General features: G+C 43.3%; 1 protein-coding gene across 7 annotated transcripts in view; it reads left to right on the top strand.

Moving 5' to 3' along the window:
* The window catches only part of rasal2 (RAS protein activator like 2), a 52371-nt gene that overhangs the window by 10407 nt on the left and 23317 nt on the right, over positions 1–18647 (top strand). For 2 of the 7 annotated variants that reach the window (XM_023965211.1, XM_023965212.1), the window contains 2 exons: positions 13189–13316; positions 13396–13519. In XM_023965211.1, coding sequence (XP_023820979.1) covers positions 13189–13316; positions 13396–13519 — 252 coding nt within the window. Of the gene's footprint in view, positions 1–755; positions 1292–13188; positions 13317–13395; positions 13520–15457; positions 15557–15629; positions 15905–18647 lie in introns of those variants that run through there. The other 5 variants (XM_023965209.1, XM_023965210.1, XM_023965208.1 and 2 more) reach the window with 5 other exon arrangements.

The following is an 18647-nucleotide window of genomic DNA, read 5'->3' as shown; positions in this document are numbered from 1 at the left end:
TTCAGAAAAACACAGAACGTGGAAATGAGCTTTAGGATAAAGTGCGCGTTATTTTGATGAATGGTCTTTGAAGAACATTGACAGAGAAATCAGGAAGTCAAAACTTTGGAAGCACCAATAATTTTTTTCCCCACAAATAAATGTGTTTATTTATTTGAATAGATCTATTGTTGTTTTTATGTAGTCTGGCCCCTCCCTACTTGATCGAGGTTTTGAATTAGCTGCTGCTCTGTATGAAGGAGTGTCTTCGTGAGTCGCAGAACTTATCAGCTTTAGTTGTGTGCATGTTACTGAACCACAACTTGGTTTAAGCTGTAAGCAGCTGAATGGACGAACGCGCAAACAGAAACAAACTTTGGTAACCTGGCGCCGCCATTCAGAGACAGGAAAAAAGTCTGACGGACGGGAACATCTGTAGCTGTGGTGAGGAGATGGAAGAATCACAAGGGGTTGGACAGTTTCAATTGGTTTGTCCACTCAGATTTGGGGCCGGGATCTGGTATCGGACCTGTCCAGGCTGGAGGTCCAAACTTCAACTCCAGGCTGGAGTCGAAGTTTAGAAGGCTTGAGCAGGAAGTAAGAACTGCATCATCACATATGTCTGCAGAGACCACAAAGTCATGTGACCTGGAGCGGCGCCAGCACGCTCCTCTCAGAGCTTCAGCAGGAAACCACAGTCAACTGACTGCTGGCACCTTATTGGCCGGTCTGAAGAAGAGCTGATTTCCTGTCAGGAAGACAGTCACAGCCTGATGAGAAACGGAGAGGCGCCAGCACGAGTTTGACCCGACGGCTCCTCGCCATGGAACTTGAACCAGAACCCGGCTCCAGGAGTAGTACCATCCTCCTGAGGCACAGCAGTCAGCCATATTTTTTACCGAAGCCTGTAACAGCTGGACCATGAGTGGGAGTGAAACTCCCTCCAGGATCCGTACAAGCCCGGTTCAGGGGCACCTTCAGTACCACTTGCAAACTCGTTGGAAACCTTTGCGGAGGCTTGGCTCCCAGCCGACTTCTGAGCGCCCACTGGACCAGTATGAGTGGAGGACATCCACCCGTAAAACGAATCCACGCAACCAGCTGGACCATAGCAAGGGTCCGGAGCAGACCCATAATCAGACTGGGCCGGGCTCTCTACCTAGGTTCATTCGGTCTCTTTCAGAGCCCGGACCCGCTGAACCTGAGAGCTCCCGGCGGAAAGCACTGACCTTCAGTGGCTTGGTCAGCTTGATGTCCCGCCAAATTAACAGAGTCCTGAGGGATGGAGCAAACGCAGAGGAAGGGGGTTCGGGTAGGAGAGCTCATCTGCCTTGTTGTTTGTGTGTTTGCAAGTTACAGATATGTCACCCATGGCATTAAACCTCCACCATCATGTTGTCAGGGAGTTGGGTTTTCTGTTTGCTCTAGGTCTTTTGTTTGGATATTAAGAGGTTTCTTCCACCATGAAGCTGCTGACTGAGGCACACAGCTTCCCCTGCAGACCTCATCATGTTTTGTCTGCATCATTATTCCCCTTCCCCCTTACTCCGCTCGTCAGTGGTTTATCCTGTTCTCCACCATGAGTTCTTCCAGCTCAGACCTTGCCATCATCTGTGACTTCCACGTCTCTGTGATGCGAGTCCAACTTGTCAGGCTGTCGTCCTGAATCTACTCCTCACGTTTCCAATCAATAATTCATGCTCAGACGTGCACAAAGAGCAGTTATCCCCCAGAAAACAAGCAGTTTTACCACATCTTTTTCTATAGTTTTTACTGTAGTTTATTCAGGTTTTGTTATTTTTAATTGTAGTAATTGCAGTAATGTATATATTTTTACTTTAGTCCATGCAGTACACAATGGTTTTATCGTTGTATGGTACTTTGTTACTGTAGTAATTAAAAAAGACTCTTGTTTTTATTTTAGTTCACACCATTAGCATTGATTTTCTGTGTAATATTTTTGTCCTTTTGGATGTCTGCATGAATTTTTCATATATCTTCTGATCTTCATCTAAGTCACATCTCCAGATAAACACATTCTGCTTAAACGAATACAACACAAAACATGTAAAAGTGTTTTTATTGAACAAAATTTGTAAACATTCATACTGTAGGGTGGAAATAATATGTGAACCCTTGGATTTAATAACTGGTTGACCCACCTTTGGTAGCAATAACTACAGTCAAACGTTTCCTGTAGTTGGAGATCAGACCTTCATATTCGTCTGAACAGAACTGTTTCAGTTCAGTTATATTTTGGGGATGTCTGGTGTGAATTGCTCTCTTGAGGTCAAGCCACAGCATCTCAATCGACTTGAGATCAGGACTTTGACTGGGGCACTTCAGAATTTTCTTCTGTTTAAGCCATTCTGTTGTTGATTTACTTCTATGCTTAGGGTTGTTGTTGTTGTCTTGTTGCATCACCCATCCTCTATTGAGGATGGTAAACAGATGGTCTTAAGTTTTCCTGCAAAATGGTTTGATAAACTTGGGAATTCATTTTTCCGTTGATGGCAGCAATTCGTCCAGACCCTGAGGCAGCAGAGCTGCCCCTAACCATGATGCTCCCTCCACCATTTTCACAGTTGGAATGAGGTTTTGATGTTGGTGTGCTGTCCCTTTTTTCTCCACACATATCGCTGTGTATTCCCTCCAAACAACTCAAGTTTTGTTTCATTAATCCACTGAATATTTTGTCATTAGTACTGGGAAACATCCAGGTGCTCTTTTGCCAACTTTAAACGTACAGAAATGTTTTTTTTTGGACAGCAATGGGTTCATCTATGGTGTCCTCCCATTAACTCCATTTTTGTTTAATGTTTTTCCTATTGTAGATATGTCAGCAAAAATATTACAATGTGCCAGAGATTTCTGTAAGTCTTAGCCTCTTCACCTCATTGAGGATTCTTCACTGTGTTCTCACAGTCATCTTTACAGGACAACCACATCTAGGGGAGAGCAGCAACAATGCTGAACTGTCTCTATTTGTAGATGGTCTATCTTACCGTGGATACATGGACACCAAGGGTTATAGAGGTACTTTTGTAACCTTTTTACAGCTTCAAGCAACTCAACAGTTCTTGATAGTAGATCTTCTGAGAGCTCTTTTGTGTGAGGCATGGTTCTTATCAGGCAATGCTTCTCGAAAGCAGCAAATTCCAAACTGTATGTTTATGAGGCAAGGCAGTTATAACCAACGAATCCAATCTCATCCCACTGATTGGATTCCAGGTTGGTTCCAAGAGCTTAAATTAGCTCTTGGAGAATTCATCTGCCTCGGGGCTTGCACATTTAAACACTTACATTATTTTGTGTTGTAAGTTTAAGCAGACTGTGTTCATCTGTTGATGTGACTTAGATGAAGATCAGAACATATTTTATAGCAAATTAATACAGAAATCCAAGTAATCCCAAAGGGTTCACATACTTTTTCTTGCAACTGTATTTGCACTAAACAATAGTTTTTATTGTAGGACATGCAGTGAATAGTTTTTTTTAATGTGGTACACACAGTAAACAATAAGTTTTCCTTGTAGTACATGTAGTTAACCCTAATCCTTGAAGTTTGGTCTTTTACTGTAATACATGCACTTACAATAGTTTTTACTGTTATATTGCAGCAAAATCTTTTTTCATACACTAAGCAAACCTTTACTGTAGAACATGTAGCAAACTAGCTTTTACTGTAGTACATGCACTAAACAGTTTAATTTACTACTGTATTACATGTCAGAAACAGTAATTCCTTTGTATTACATTGAATAAATAACAATCTCTACTATATTACATTCTGGAAGGTATAGTTTCCACTGTAGTACATGCAGTAAACTGTTGTTTTTACTGTAGTACATATGATATACATTTTTTTACGCAGTACATAGAGTAATTCATAACAGTTTATCAGTACCTGCAGGCAACTTCTTATACTGTACTACACTCTGTAAATCAAACAGTTTGTCAGTGTGACCAGAAACTCCTGCAAACACTTTGTGAATATTCCAAGGAGGCTAAGAACATCATGGCCAAAAGAAACAGAATTACAAACCCACAGAATTATAACTTCCTCATACATACATCATGTCACATTTGGAGAAGACTCCTTATAAAATGGTGAAGTCTCAGATGTTAGACCCCCAAACGGATACACTGGCAGAGCTGAGTCATCATCCTGCTTTAAGTTTCATATGAAAGGGAGACGTTAATGTTGAGTGAGTCTGACTGACACTCTCTTGTGTGCTTGTTGACCCAATTTTAGCTGAATGAGTCATATGTGTTGTGGTGTAAGTGTGTCAGGTTATCTGTGTATGTGAGGCCTTGGTGGCTGGTTCCCGCTGTGGATTATGTTCCTCTTAGATTCCTCTCAGATTTGTAGTCGTGCTCTGGTCTCATGGGTGGCGCTGGTGGAGCTAGTAGGTTTTTATAAAGGTCTTAGGAATGCTGCAACAAAATGCAGAGAATGGTTTTCCTTTTGTATGTAAATGCACCCTTCACAATAAGAGCCTGTAACAAAAGATCCCTGAGCTCATTAACCTTTCAGATCTCCGTGGGAAAGTGGAGCCCCCCCCGCTGTCAGGCTCATGAATATAAACAGTTTGGTTTGGTCGTCCAATCAGAAGTCATCCTTCTGTGCATCCACAGGCACATGATGCTTTAAGTGGAAATCAGGAATGACAGGAGTAGATCTTCCTTCGGTGTCAGGAGTAGTGGTGAACTCATAATGACAGTTGAGAGAAAAAAGATCTGTTGGATTTAGAAGCAGGGAAGGCTCTGGCCTATGGAAGCGATTATGTAGCATAATTAAAAATTGAAGTCAAAACTGACCTTTGACTTATGTCAAGAAAAATATTTCCAAAGATTACTCTCAGACAAACTGAGAGCAGTCATGAATTCTGCTGCAGAGATACACAAACCCATGCACACTAACCAAACATGTGCACAGAGCTAGTCGTTTTCTGTGGATGCTGTTGTTCTTTGATGCTTCAATAGTTGGAAAAAATGACCTGTCCAATAGAATTAAAAACAGAGTCCTTCCTTCATCCAACCAGAGTATGTGATGTCATCATAGACTGTGAAAACAATGGACAAATCGAGGTGTGATGTCACCCACAGAAAAAGCCTTACCTCCGGCTTGCGAAATGTGGCAAAATTCTCATCATTGCTTCCTGATACGGGCAACCCCATGTTGAAACCAGTCGACAGTGATTGGTCCGACTCACTCTGAGTCATCGTATCTATGTTGCCATTGATTTGATGACTCAGAGTGAGTGGGACCAATCACTGTCGACTGGTTTCAACATGGCGGCGGCCGTATCAGAAAGCAATGGTACTTCCTATTTGGGAACACAAGAAGGGAAGGGTTGAGCTGTCCATTGTTTTTACAGTCAATGGATGTCATGGGAGATCCAAAATGACTTCCTAACGGGAGCAGATAACAAAAACATTCGGGTAATGAGAACACAAGCCATCATTGAAATGACAATGATCTTGATCTAAACACTGGGTCTTCCTCAAGTCCAACACTTTGTGGTGAAATCGTGTCGGCTACATGAAATAAAGACAATAAAAGCTGAAAAAGGCAGCGGAGAAGAGTTAGGAGTAGGCAGAGAAGCTAAAGTTCTGAGAAGGTGTGTTGGACAGACAACTGTTAGAGATTGTAATTGTCTAAAAAAAATAGTAATAAAGTTGAGAGGGAAAAAGATCCATCAGATTTAGAAGCAGGGAAGCGGGGGGAAAATATTTAATCGGCATTTAGTCTATTTAAACAGAACACCTTTTTATTTAGAGTGACAACAGCAGAAGGAACGTCTGTACAGTGGATTTTTCTATTGTGTCTGAATGCTGCTAGGTTTATGGATTAATTGGCAAAATTCTTGTGAAATTGCTCATTATAGAGTTTTCTTCCAATGAAAGAATATTCCAGACACTTGTACAGTGTACCTGTTAAAAATACAAGACTCAGAGAGTTTAAAGACCCACTCCGATCATCTTATGATCTATTGTAAAAGGGCTCCCAGTGTTCCTCTAATTATAATTATGTAGGCCTGGGCGAAAAATCGATTGAATGAATTAATTTGAATTTTTTGTTACGGGCGATTTAAAAAAGAACTACATCAAGTTTTTGTGTAACGGCGCATTTTTGGCTCCCCAAAGCTTCCGTAGCGTTAGTTTCACACGGCAGTATGGCAAGCGACAAACAACAATATCATAGCACACACAAAACAGCAAGCGACAGCATAGCTACCCATGAGAGTGGGAAGTTTGTTCCCAAGAAAGGAATAAACTCATCTGATGTTTGGAACTGGTATGGGTTTGCTGCCACAGACGAGGAGGAAGAGACCCCACGCTGCATCATTTGCCTACAACATTTGGCCGCTCACCCCCAACACTTGTGCACGCTCTCACTCACTCTCGCGCCTGCACGGTTACACACGCAGCGTGCTGACACACATACTCATTCAACAATACTTATATAGTTAGTTCATTAGTTCGACTTCTCCAGTTCCGATAGCAGAACCGTTGAGGTCAGATCTGACGGATACTGCGGTCTTGAAGAATGTTGCCCCGGGGCTCGTTCAATCCCGGGGCTCGGTACCCATCTCTAGGAAAGGGGCACGGTGGAGAACAACCCCCGAAGTGTCGCTTTGCATATAGCCAAAGACATGATACCCATAGAATAAAAAAATAAATAAAATCGGAGATTTGATTTTAGGGCATATCGCCCAGCCCTATAATTATGCAGTTTTTGCCAAAATAAAGAAAAGAACTGTTGTTTTCTTGGACATTGTTTTTGCAGAGGGGCAGTAGTTCAATAGAAATTCACCCCTTGAGTTGTGGGTGGGACCGCCCCCACTTCCTGCACCCATCTGTTTGCATACTCTCCTGCTAGCTTACAACCCCTCACAACCCCAACCTGACATTGACAGTGCAACAAAAATGGTGAGCAATATTGGAGCTATCCAGCTGTTTAGCTTTGAGCCAGACGCCAACTTGAATGAGGGAAACAAAGACGTTCATGGATCTAGTCGTTTACAAGTGAATGCAACAGAATGGAGTGGAGCAGGGATTGTGGCCCGCCGATTGTAGCTTCTGCATCACAAAAAAGCTCTTTTACAAATTACATTTTTCCTCTGTTTCTGATTCATAACGATTTAAATAAAGAAATCCTCTGAAATTCAATTTAGATCTTAATCTTCCTTCTACATGTCCTCCATTATCAGAAATTACTACCAGAACACGTTAAAAACACAAAGAACAGTATTTTCATTGGAGTTTAACCCCTGAAATTAAACAGGATGACCATAGTTTATGAAGCTGATGGCTTCCTGTTCTGATTATGGCAGACTATAAAATATGCAAACACTTCCCTCTGTTGGTCAGGCTACAGCCACCTCCCTTCTTAGGTACGGTTACCATGGAGACCTGGGTTCACTGAATCGTCTCTGTTCTGCTGCCCCTGTCAATCTGAATGAATCAGACGATGCTGTTGACCCCAAAGAGGGCCCCACATATGAATATTTGATAAAGCTCTCGGCCCTCCACACTTACCGGCCCTTGGTGGTGTGGGTTTGATGACGCCCCTTCCACATCTGGGGTTTGGACGTTCGCGGGTTACAAAGTACCACTGAGCTGGTGAAGCCCTAAACCTTGAACAGGAGACTGAGGTTTTGCACTCTGACTGTCCTTCTGGTTTTCCCATAATCCTTCAGTGCAGGAGCAGATGGCAGCAGAAGTGTGTAAGGTGAATATATAGGTAAATAAAATTGCCCCACTTGCCAGCTTTGTGCCTCCTCAGGTTGACTTCTTTATGTCAGTTTCAGGCGCTGATGAAGGTTCGATAACTAAAACTTAAACAAACTTAAACCATGACAACCAATGAATGACAAAGCAGATGATAAAGCAGGTGACCTGACAAGACTGAACTGAAAACCAAACATTTAAAAATACTGAGGATGACAGGGGGAAAACCCAAAACCTCAAAACGAAACACAGCCGGTTTTAACAGTGTCTCTGCTGAAGGAGGAAAGTCCTGGATCAGGAACATGTAAAGAAAAATAACCACCTTTGGTCTGTGTTCTCCCGCTCTCTTCAAACGCTGACTGTATTTAAAAACTTGCCTTTAACACAAGTTAAACTGTGAAAGCTGGCAGCAATGGGGGATTTTGTGATTCAGTGAAACCACCAACACCATTGTTGCGTTCCATCTGTGAATGAAGATGGAACGACTGTCAGATGGAACGACATGTCAGACTGGGCTCAATGCTGAGCTTCCGGTGAGATTCTTGACAGGAAGGGTTTAGTTCATTTCTTACTTCAGGTTTAAAAAAAAAAAAAAAAAATAACAAACAAAGCTGCAACTAAGCTAACTTTAGCCAAAGGTTCCACCTCAAGTGATTATAGATACTCTATGGAGGTTTTAGTCAGCAAAAAAAAAAAAAAAAAGATAACTGGGTCACAAAATGATCACCTCCACAATAACTCTGTTGCACATTTTATTAAGCTGATTAGCAGGATTGATAACCTTACTGTATGGAATATACTTCAGCTTTTAGTGCTAGATTAAAAGAAAATATTATGCTAATTTAGAGTGCTACAAGGGAGACTAGAACTTTGAAATTCATGATGAAAACGGAAGTGTGACAAAAAAAAAACACCATCTACATTGTGGCCTGAATCACACCACATCGGGCCTCATCTCTAGATGGACAACACAGTAAAAATGTGAAACACTTATAAAACAGAGAAGCATTGAAGCCTCTTCAGATATTGATGTAATTCCCCATGAGACACTGCCAAGATGCTATCAGGAAGTTAACCAAAGCATCCAAGACCTACATGGAGCCGGGCATCAACTTCAAACAGGACTAGGCAAGACCAGGAGACAAGAGCTGCGTTTGACCTAAAATGGAGAAATTGTGCTGCTGAAAAGCTTCTGATATGATGAGGCATAATTTTATGTCTCGTGCTTTGATTAGCTTTAACTTTAGAAACAATTTTATAAATTTTGTAAATGTTGAACTTTGACCAATCAGGGACTTGGGTTTGGTAGTTAATCCACGGAAATGCCAACCATCTGAAAAGTGATCATAGAGGAGAAATGAATAATTTCGGTTTGTGCCGACTAGGCCTGCACAATATACCGCAAATTTATCGTTATCGCAATATCCAGCTCTGCAATATGCATATCGCAAAAGACAGCGAATATCGCAATAAATCGCAAACCCAAAATGTGTTAAAACAATCTTCTAGCAGCTTGAAGCATTTAACGAATCAAATAAATCCCTTTATGCTTTGACCAATCCGATGGACGCCTTCCCATTGTTGACCAATCAGATGGAGGCCTATTATGTTAACCCTGGTCCTGAAGAGCCTCAACCCTGCCTGTTTTCCAGCTCTCCTTAACCAGCTTGCTGTTGATTGGCTGACTCAAGTGATTTCACATCCTGATTGACTGAACACACCTGATTTTGGTTATCATTATCGATAAGTCTAGGGAGAATTGGAAAACAGACAGGGTTGAGGCTCTTGAGGACCAGGGTTAGCCACCCTGACGTTTGTCCCCCATGTCGATGAGGGTCATTTGGAGTATAATTTTTAAACTGTTGCAATGAAATGGGAATGATGTTTTTGTTTATTTTTCTATTTGTTTATTTACCGCAAATTTATCGTTATCGCAATCACTAATATCGCATATCGCAAGTTTTCCTCATATCGTGCAGCCCTAGTGCCGACCAGAATTCTATGACACCAAGTCTTTCATACAGTATATTTGAATAGAGCTGTGAAAGAAGAAGCCTGGAATAACATTCACGAGATTTTCTCCGTTTTGACATTTCACACCAAGCTTCTGCCAACTGTAGGTGGCAGACTTGCGCTAGTAAACAGTAGCAAAACAAAAAGAAGAAGCCCTCCCCTGCTGGTCCAGTGTGAACACCATATGCTAAACGCATATTCTTGAATGACTGTCACATGCCAGTGTGAACGTAGAGCTATAATTTTTTCTTGTTTACATTTCTTCTTGTCTGACATCATTCTGGCACTCTTGCTAGCAGTTTGTCAGTTATATCGAGTGGTCACATCTGTTAGACATTTCTTTGTTACGTAATTAAAGAAAAAATTGGGAAGTGGCCATAAATGAGAAGCAGGTGCTGTAAATCTGAACAAGCTGCCATAAATACAAAGCAGCTGCTGAAAATCAGTAGAAGCTACCACAAATCAGAAATAACTGCTGCAAATGATAAGAAGCTATCTTAAAGCTGCAGGATGCACGCATAAATGTGATAGCTTGATTTCTGATCTAACCTAAGTCTGCTGGTGTGGCTGAAGCAGCTTCAGGCAGACTTCAGGCAGACGTGTTTTTCTGATTCATCAAGCACAGAAATAGACCGTTCAGTCACAATAAGGACTTCTGCATTTGTGCGTCTTCAGACTCTGAAGCTGCTGTTTCTGCCTTCAAGACAGAACTCAGGGATCAGAGATCAGGCTTAAGCTGAAGGTCAGGCTGTGAAGGAACATCCAGCAACTGAAGAGGTTGCTACCCCCACCCCACTCCCCCTGTTCTTTTTTAACATCTGAGTGCATGAGTGTGTCCATGGAAGCCCTGGAAACTGATTGTGGTGATCTTTAGTTCATGTAAACACCGTAGAAGAACCATGAGAACCGCTCCACAAATGAGCTCGATGCATCGCGATAAAAATGTTGACAAAATTCTTCACAGAGGAGCTCAAATCGCAAAACAAAATAGTTGTTTTTGTGTGTTTGTTACATGTTGTGTTTCTTGAGTTTTTTGTGTTTCTGGTATTGGATTGTATTTTTTGTAATTTATTGTTTTTCTGTTTGTGCTGTAAATTCTTTGTTGTGTTTTTGGTGTGTATTGTGTTTGTTTATTGTCTTTGCTATATGCTGAAATGTTTTTTATTTGTTGTTGGGATTTTTGTGATTGTTGAGTTTGTTGTGTTGTGTGTTCAGAGTGATAGCTCGCTCTGAGACGCATGCACATCCTGCAGGTCTGAGATCAGCTGATCAGATAGCTAAAGGGGGGGTGTCGTTTTGTCTGTGTGGGAGTGCGTGCGTTTGTGTGTGTGTGTGTGTGTGTACAGCTTCAATGATTTAGTGAGATCCAGAAATAACCTGAAAGCAGATATCTGCAGCTGCTTCTGCTCTCACACACTCTTGACTTCAGTAATACCAAAACACACACGCCTCCACAAACACATACTCGAGCATACAAGCATGAACACACAGGCAAACACAAACAGGTACGTCAACACACAATCACACTTCTGAACACACATATATAAACACACAATCTCCTCACATGAATACAAACTAACACTTAAATGATCAAGCAACCACATATCTGAACATACACATACACATATGAACACACACACAGAAACACACATGTAGCCACAAACAAGCACACACAGTATTTGAACACACACAGTAAATCTCATACATGAACAGACAAGTACATACATGAATGAACAATTTCACACAAATACAGACAAATGCAAACATACACGCACATAAAAAAACTTAAACTCAGACAAAAACATATATGTGAACTCATCCCCATCCACACACTTACACGCAAATATGTGAACACAAACACTTGTGTGAATACACTCACATGTATGCGAACGCACTAAAATGTGAACACAAACATACATGAACATGGTCAAACATGTGAATACACAGGTGCACACAAACATGAGAACTCAGGAACATGTGTGAACATTCACAAACATACGTGAACACACAAACACGTATGTAATCAAAGACCCATAAACATACATGAAAATACACTGACAAATACAGACACACATATACGTGGACACACAAACACCCTTACACACACACTCACAAACGTGAATTCCCACACAAAGATTTATGTGATATGCACTGACAAATATATGTAAACATATGTGTGAAAACACAACCATGTACATAAACACACTCAAAAGCCGACATGAACACGCACACAAACACATGTGAACACACACAAACAGAACCTTAGACCAGGCGACAATTGTTTGCTTGTATTTGGATTTGTTTGCTTGTGTGTCTGAGTGAAGTGTGTACACAGGCACACAGAAACTCAGTTCTCCCACACACTTCTGAGCAGTGAAAGCAACGTCTGCTAACCTGATGCCAGTTTACAAACAGAGCGGGCTTTTGTTTGGGTTGTGCAGCGGCTGAAGGACTCAGATGCACATTGATGCACACGTGCACACGTGCGTACACATGCATTCAAACAGTGTAGTGCTTTGTGTGTTCCCCCCTCCCTAGCCTCAGACCTTTCAGGAGTTTTGTGAACATCAGCCCCTCTTCTATTGCCAGTGTGACCCCTGACCCCTGCTGATTCTGCTCTCAGACAGTGACATGCATAGGGCCTACCTCTATGTTGGGACGCTGTGTTTGGTCTTCTGGCTCCCTCTGCTGGAGTGGAGGGGGTGATCTGCAGATCGCAACCTTTACCACTCAAAGAGCCATTTGGATCAGTTTCCCACAGAAACGAAAACACAGGGAGTCGCAGCACAGGGAGGAAAGAGCCGCATGCGACTCCGGAGTCGCAGGTTGCCGACCCCTGATCTAGCTCTATGGTCCATGAACAGGAACAACCGCCCTGATCCTTGGCTTTTGGGCTTTAGTTAGGTTCAAACCTGCTTCCACTTTGGACCCAGATCAGCTCTGATTTTTGTATGGTGCTGGCAGAGGCCACATGGTTCCACAGACAGCCCAGCTCTGAGATTCTGATCTGTTCAACAACTGCTCTGGCTTTTATGGATGTCAGTTCAGCATCAGAAACTGCAGCTGCATCTGTGACTGCATGACTCAGATTTCAGATTATTTCCAAACTTGTTGGACTCGCTGTTCCTCAGAGCAGCAGTTTCTGTAGGAGGACCGACTCTGAAAGGATGAAAGGTTAAAATAGTCTCGGTGGACTTTTACCTGTGTTTCAGATTTTTAACAATTGTCTTGGAAAGCTCTTTTATGCTTTTGACTCTAAACTTTTTAAGATTTCTCCTTTTTAAATCTAATCCAGATGTTGGGATTAAAGTTTCTGGCATTGTTCATCTTTTCTTTAGATCTACTGTTCTGTCTCCAGAATTTAAGCTCATTTTTGGGAGGGGTTGCTTCAAGTCATGTTTACCTCGTACAGTAGGTCTGGGTCCAGTGTCACTCAGTGTGTGTTCTGTGTGTCTGCAGATGTGAAGGGGCCTCCAGCGCATCACTTCTCCTGCGGTCAGAGTCCATACACCAAGGTCGCTGCCTGGGAGAGGAGGCTGTGCGTTCTGACCGACAGCCAGCTCATCCTGCTCCCAAAAGATGACGAGGTCCGAACTGGGCTCGCCCGTACCGTCCCGCAGACCCCACAGTGCACACTCTAACCCCTTTCTTTCTCCCTTCTCACAGGCTGCAGGAGAGCTTCAGGAACCCCCTGCTGAGTCCTCGAGGGCCCGGAGCCTCCGTAGAACCGTCAGCGTCCCTTCAGAGGGGCCATTCCCAGAGTTCCAGACAGAGGGCGCCATGGTGCCGGGTGAGAGTGCTTATGTAACGGGATCAAATGGGTGTGCATGTGCGCATGCATGAAGTGCGTGAGCACAAAGCCATCAGTCTGCAGGGATTACAGTAGAAACAAAAGGGCGGATGTGATCCGACCGCAGACGGCCGCCGCCTCTGCCGTGTCTGACTTTGTGTTCTTGAATGTAACACAAAGTCAATGGAGGGGGGGGGGGACCTCCTTTGAATGTCCTCTGTCCACTGTCCTCACGTGTAGGTCATTGTCTCTGATTCCTGCATGTCAGCAGGAAGCATCTCTGAAACTCCGCCTACACAGGAAGTCCAGTTTCTCCTTGAAAAAGACATTTGGACCCATAATTTTTCATTTTGCTGATAGACACGCCTCCATCAGCAGCTCAGATTCAAAATATTCATATACATTTTTCTTGTAAAAACAAAAATATTATTTTTTAAAAACAGAAATATTTTATTATCAATGCTTTATATTAAGCTTTTTTTCATCTCTTTTAGTGATTTGCTGATGTTTTCATCAGTAGATCTGTTCATTTTGGATGGGAGGACCAAAAGCTGAATCATGACACCCATTCATTTTAATGTGTGAATGTTCTATGTGTCATGGTGGGGGCTTTGTGTTTTAAATTGTGTTCTTTGCCCTGTGTTGTCTAGTGTGGAGTTGTGGTTTTTTGTGGCATGGGGGGGGGGGGGGGGGGGGGGTCCAAATGTCCCAAACAGGGGACATTACTGCGTCTTTCTTCTGATTAATTAAATGAGGCATTTGGATGCAGATGCCATGTGTGGGGATTTCTGTGCACAGACTGGCTGGTTCCTCCGTCCACAGGGAGGGGGGAGGGGGTGGACTGACCTCAGCTGCCCCCATGGGTGTTGCAGTCAAGGACCAGATCTGTAGGGGGGGGGGCAGACCTTCTTCAGTGGAATCATTTGGATCTGAGACCGGAGGTCTTGACTCTGGGTGTTCTGGGTAGTTCCTGGCCTTCCCTTTTTTAATGCTTCTTACCCACAGCAGGTGGGGGTCATGTTGAGATTGTGCAGTGATGGAAAGAGAAAGCAGTGAGGGGGCATCAGCGTGTCCTCGTTTTCATGCCTGTCCTCTGAATGCAGCCGCAGCGTCATTTTAGCCGCTGTGGGTTTGGTCAAATTACAGTGGCGCTGCTTAACTGCAGTGCACCTTCCTCCTCGTCTTCATCGTCTCCTTTCTGCATCTGCTTCTGCCGACACTTCCTGCCCAAAGTTTTCTGACCATGCAGCAAAACTACAAAATGATCACGTCCTGCTGCAGCATGCGTACATGTCATCAGCATGAATGTGGTGTTTGAATGAAAAAGGTTTGGGTCTTTTGTCAGATCAGTTCTATTGTGTTTGTCCATTAGAACATCCATAGAACACTGTAGGATAAAAACCTGAATTTACAGCAGAAAGACATTTACAAGCATGTGTGTGTGTGTGTGTGTGTGTGTGTGTGTGTGCGTGCGTGTGTGTGTGTGTGTGTGTGTGTGTGTGTGTGTGTGTTATCACTAGCTCTCTAATTTCATCACAAACCATCAAATTACATTTGCAAAGCATTGTGGGATTGGATTTTGCCCTGTCATTTCAGAAAGGATGCTTCTGTATTTTCTCTTTACTAGGAAGAGAGGGACAGTTTTTTGAAGGTACCACTTTCATGTCTTTCCACTCTCAAAAAATTCTCCTTTCTAAAAGGAACTGACTCTGTGAAGGAGCTCACATCCTCATTAGGAACTTCTGGGTTTGACAGGAACTTGCTCAGTGTTTTTGGACTTCCACTGCATTGTTGAACTGGATTATAATTTCTCTAAAAAAGCACTTCACTTGTCTTCATTCAAGTTATGCTTTCAGAGGAAAAAATAGAAAGAAAAGAAAACTCTTAGTAGCAGTGTTGAGCCTTTATTTTGAAGGCGAGTTTCAGTACTCAGAAGTCGTGAGTTTTATTTTGAAATCACGGGTGGGAACGTGATCGCGCTCCGGGCGCGTCCTCGGCGGAGTAATGACTTCAGCGCGTTTCTGATGGACTTTTTTGGTGAGTTTCCGGACCTGTGTCCTCGGCTGGGTTCGGGTTCCGGCCCGGCTCGTGTTGCTCTGACTTGTGGGCGCGCGCGCGCGTTATGAAACACGGGGGAAGTGGCCGTCCTGCTCGCTCAACCGCGCGGTGGAGCTAAGAGCCGAACTTCTGTCAGAAGCCGAACCGGAACCAGAAGCCTTGAGAACCTGCGTCCTCGTCATCGCTGTTGTTGTCAGTAACAGGTGCTCGTGTCCGCACAGGTACCGGCATATTTTAAGGTTCAGTTAATCAGATTCCTCCAATCAGAGACTGACCTCAGCCTGCACATGACATGCCTGGTGAGACATCACAGACAGAACTTCACAGGTGTGTCCCAACATCAGCTAATTCATCAACAACTTCACATTTCCTTTGAATGGAAAATGAGGGTTCCAGGGTCTGAAAACGGGATCATATAGAAAATATCCCGAGAACAGACAGACAGACAGACCGACAGCTGTGGCATTCTTTATTTTAGACAGTGGATTTTTATGAGGTAAACAAACACTCCTCTAATTTACTCCCCCTTATTTACTTTAGTCCTTAGTCTGACTCAGCTGAACCACACAGAAACCCCTTTGGTCCGATAAAACAGTGTGACCATGCAGAAGACTTGAAAGCATCAGTCCAGGATTTCTGGTTTCCTGTGTGACACACCTGTTGGCCAATCAGGGCAGACCCGGCCCGGCGTCTGAGGTCATGAGTAACAGCTAACTCCATCAGCATAACTGAAACCATTCTCAGGTCAGTTTGGGCAGTTTGAGAGTAAATGCAGCTGAAGCCAACTCCCCCTGAAGCAGTAAATGTGGGTTTGTGCACATGTGCAGGTAACCATATGCATTATGGAATCTCAAAAGTGCCATATAGCATAAAGGTTTTACGAAACATTAATGTTTGTAAATATATTTAAATCTCTTTTTTTGTTTTCTGCATAACTTTCACTTAGTTTATACTTCTTTTTTTTTTTTAAGCCAGTCAGTTCTTATTTTGAGGCCGTCCCCTTAACAGGGACAGTCATGTGACGCGCTAGTTTGTTTTAGGCTCATTCTCACTTTGTGACAGGGAAGGGAAGAGGGGGCTGGGTTGCTCCGCACCAATGGCCCCACCCACAAGTCAGCGGCAAATTACTAATGAAGTACTGCTCTGCAGAAATTATGTCCTAGAAAAGGACAGATTTTTGATTTTGGCTAGAAAATGATATAATCATAATTAAAAGACCATGAGGAACACTTTGAAAATAGATCAAAAGATCTTTAGAGGGGGTCTTTAATTCCTTCCTTTTACAAAAGAGGCGAGTGGGCGGGGTAAGCACACTGGTCAGCTAGAGACACGCCCAGTTTGGTGGTTGTGGAGCAGAGGATTTGACCTGCTAATCAAAATGCCACGCCCTCATACTAGGCTAGGGAAGTTCCGAACCACTTCCAGTGGTTCAGTTTTCACAAAATTCAACCCCAGAGGAGAAAAAAAATGAAGTTCATTTATTTTTCTTGAAAAGTGGGATTTTTTTAAATTTGAAGACTGACTCAGATGTGGAACCTACCTACCTTGTGGTTTCATAGTAAACTGAAATGGTCCCAGTTTTTTTAAAGCAGACTTAAGGAGGAAATGTGGCCCCCTACCCCCGGTCTGCCCCCTCCAGAGGTGCTGCCCGTCATTAGGGTTTTTGAGACCTGTTTTTTCAATATCAGGATAGACACCTTGAATGTTTATCTCTTCTGTTAGCAGTTAGTTTGGGGTTTCCACAACTTAATCAAATGGCCAGCATCCTTAGATAAGCTTTAAACTAAATCTCAGTCAAGCTAGATTGTTTGGGGGGTTGTGGGTTTCACTGAAGTGCTGTGTTTTATTTTTGGCACTCCAGTGCTCCCATACTTCAGCTATGATCAGGCCTCTCAGGCACAGATTTGTGAGAAACCTGTGTTTAGTGTTGCAGCTCATGTGGTCAGATTGTGTCTTGAAAGAAAGGGGGTGGAGCAGTAGGGGGGGGGGGGGGGGGGGGGCAGAGGGACAGAGCTCGCTGGGTTTTGAGGTTTGAGTTTTCAGAGTGAATCACAGTCCAGCTGCAGCCGGGTCCACTCTGTGAACGTCTGTGTGCGCGTCAGGAATGAAGAGGTGGCGGCACAAAGCCGGTTTCTTTTTGAGGACAAATTCTTTGAATTTTTGTTGTCAAAGCTAAAGTGTGTGTCTGCTTTCCCATGACAAAACACTCTTTGTGCTTTCAGACGACTCACTGAGCAGCAGCTGACAGGATGTGACTTCTCTCATGTCGCACGCTCTCAGAGGTTTCAGGAAAGGTTCGGTTTGGTTACAGTGCCGTACGTCTTCTGGTCGGCAGGGTCAGCCTCTGCTTCAGGTCGCTTTAAATCTATATTTAAGCAATGACTAAATCTGGCTCACATTCGTAAAGAACAAATGACCAAATTCCCTTTCAAATTCAGAAGTTACAGAGCTTTTCAGAGGAAATGGATGCAGATGAATGCGCCACAACTGGAAAACCTGATCCCAGCATCAAGGTGAAATCTGATTAGACCCAGAATGAAAAACCCGGGAGGCTCACAGACCATAAGAACGGGGAGAATTTGGGACAGACCATTGATGCGACTCTACAAAAGTTACTGTTTTTTTTTTTTTTTTTACTTTTGTTACATTTTGTGAAAAATCTAAATTCCAAACAAATTTTATCCATATGATCTTGCCTGATGTCATCACCTAAGCTCCACCCACAAACAGACAAAGGAGTTTTTATGTTCTTCCTTTACCCCTGAAGCTTCTGAATGAACATTTAGACATTCCCAGCATTCCTTCTGCTAATGTTTCAGTGTCACTGGGCCGTGTCAGCCCCGCCCACATTCAGGGTCAAAGGTGAGGCGTCTGCAGGTGACGTGAAAGGAGGTTGTTCCGGGTTAGTCTCCTGTCCGTGTTTTTGGGGCGAGGATCTCAGCAAAGAAACCGGGTCAGGACAGGCAGAGACAGATCCACACTCTCCTTCTCCTCCTCACCAGCCTCCTCATCTGCATGGCTCCACCCACCTGTCACCGATGGACCCCCCCCCCCCCCGTCCCCGTCCTTT

Source organism: Oryzias latipes, chromosome 17 (genome assembly GCF_002234675.1).
Source record: "Oryzias latipes chromosome 17, ASM223467v1".
Classification (NCBI taxonomy): domain Eukaryota; kingdom Metazoa; phylum Chordata; class Actinopteri; order Beloniformes; family Adrianichthyidae; genus Oryzias; species Oryzias latipes.
This window is presented reverse-complemented; position numbering and strand designations above follow the sequence as displayed.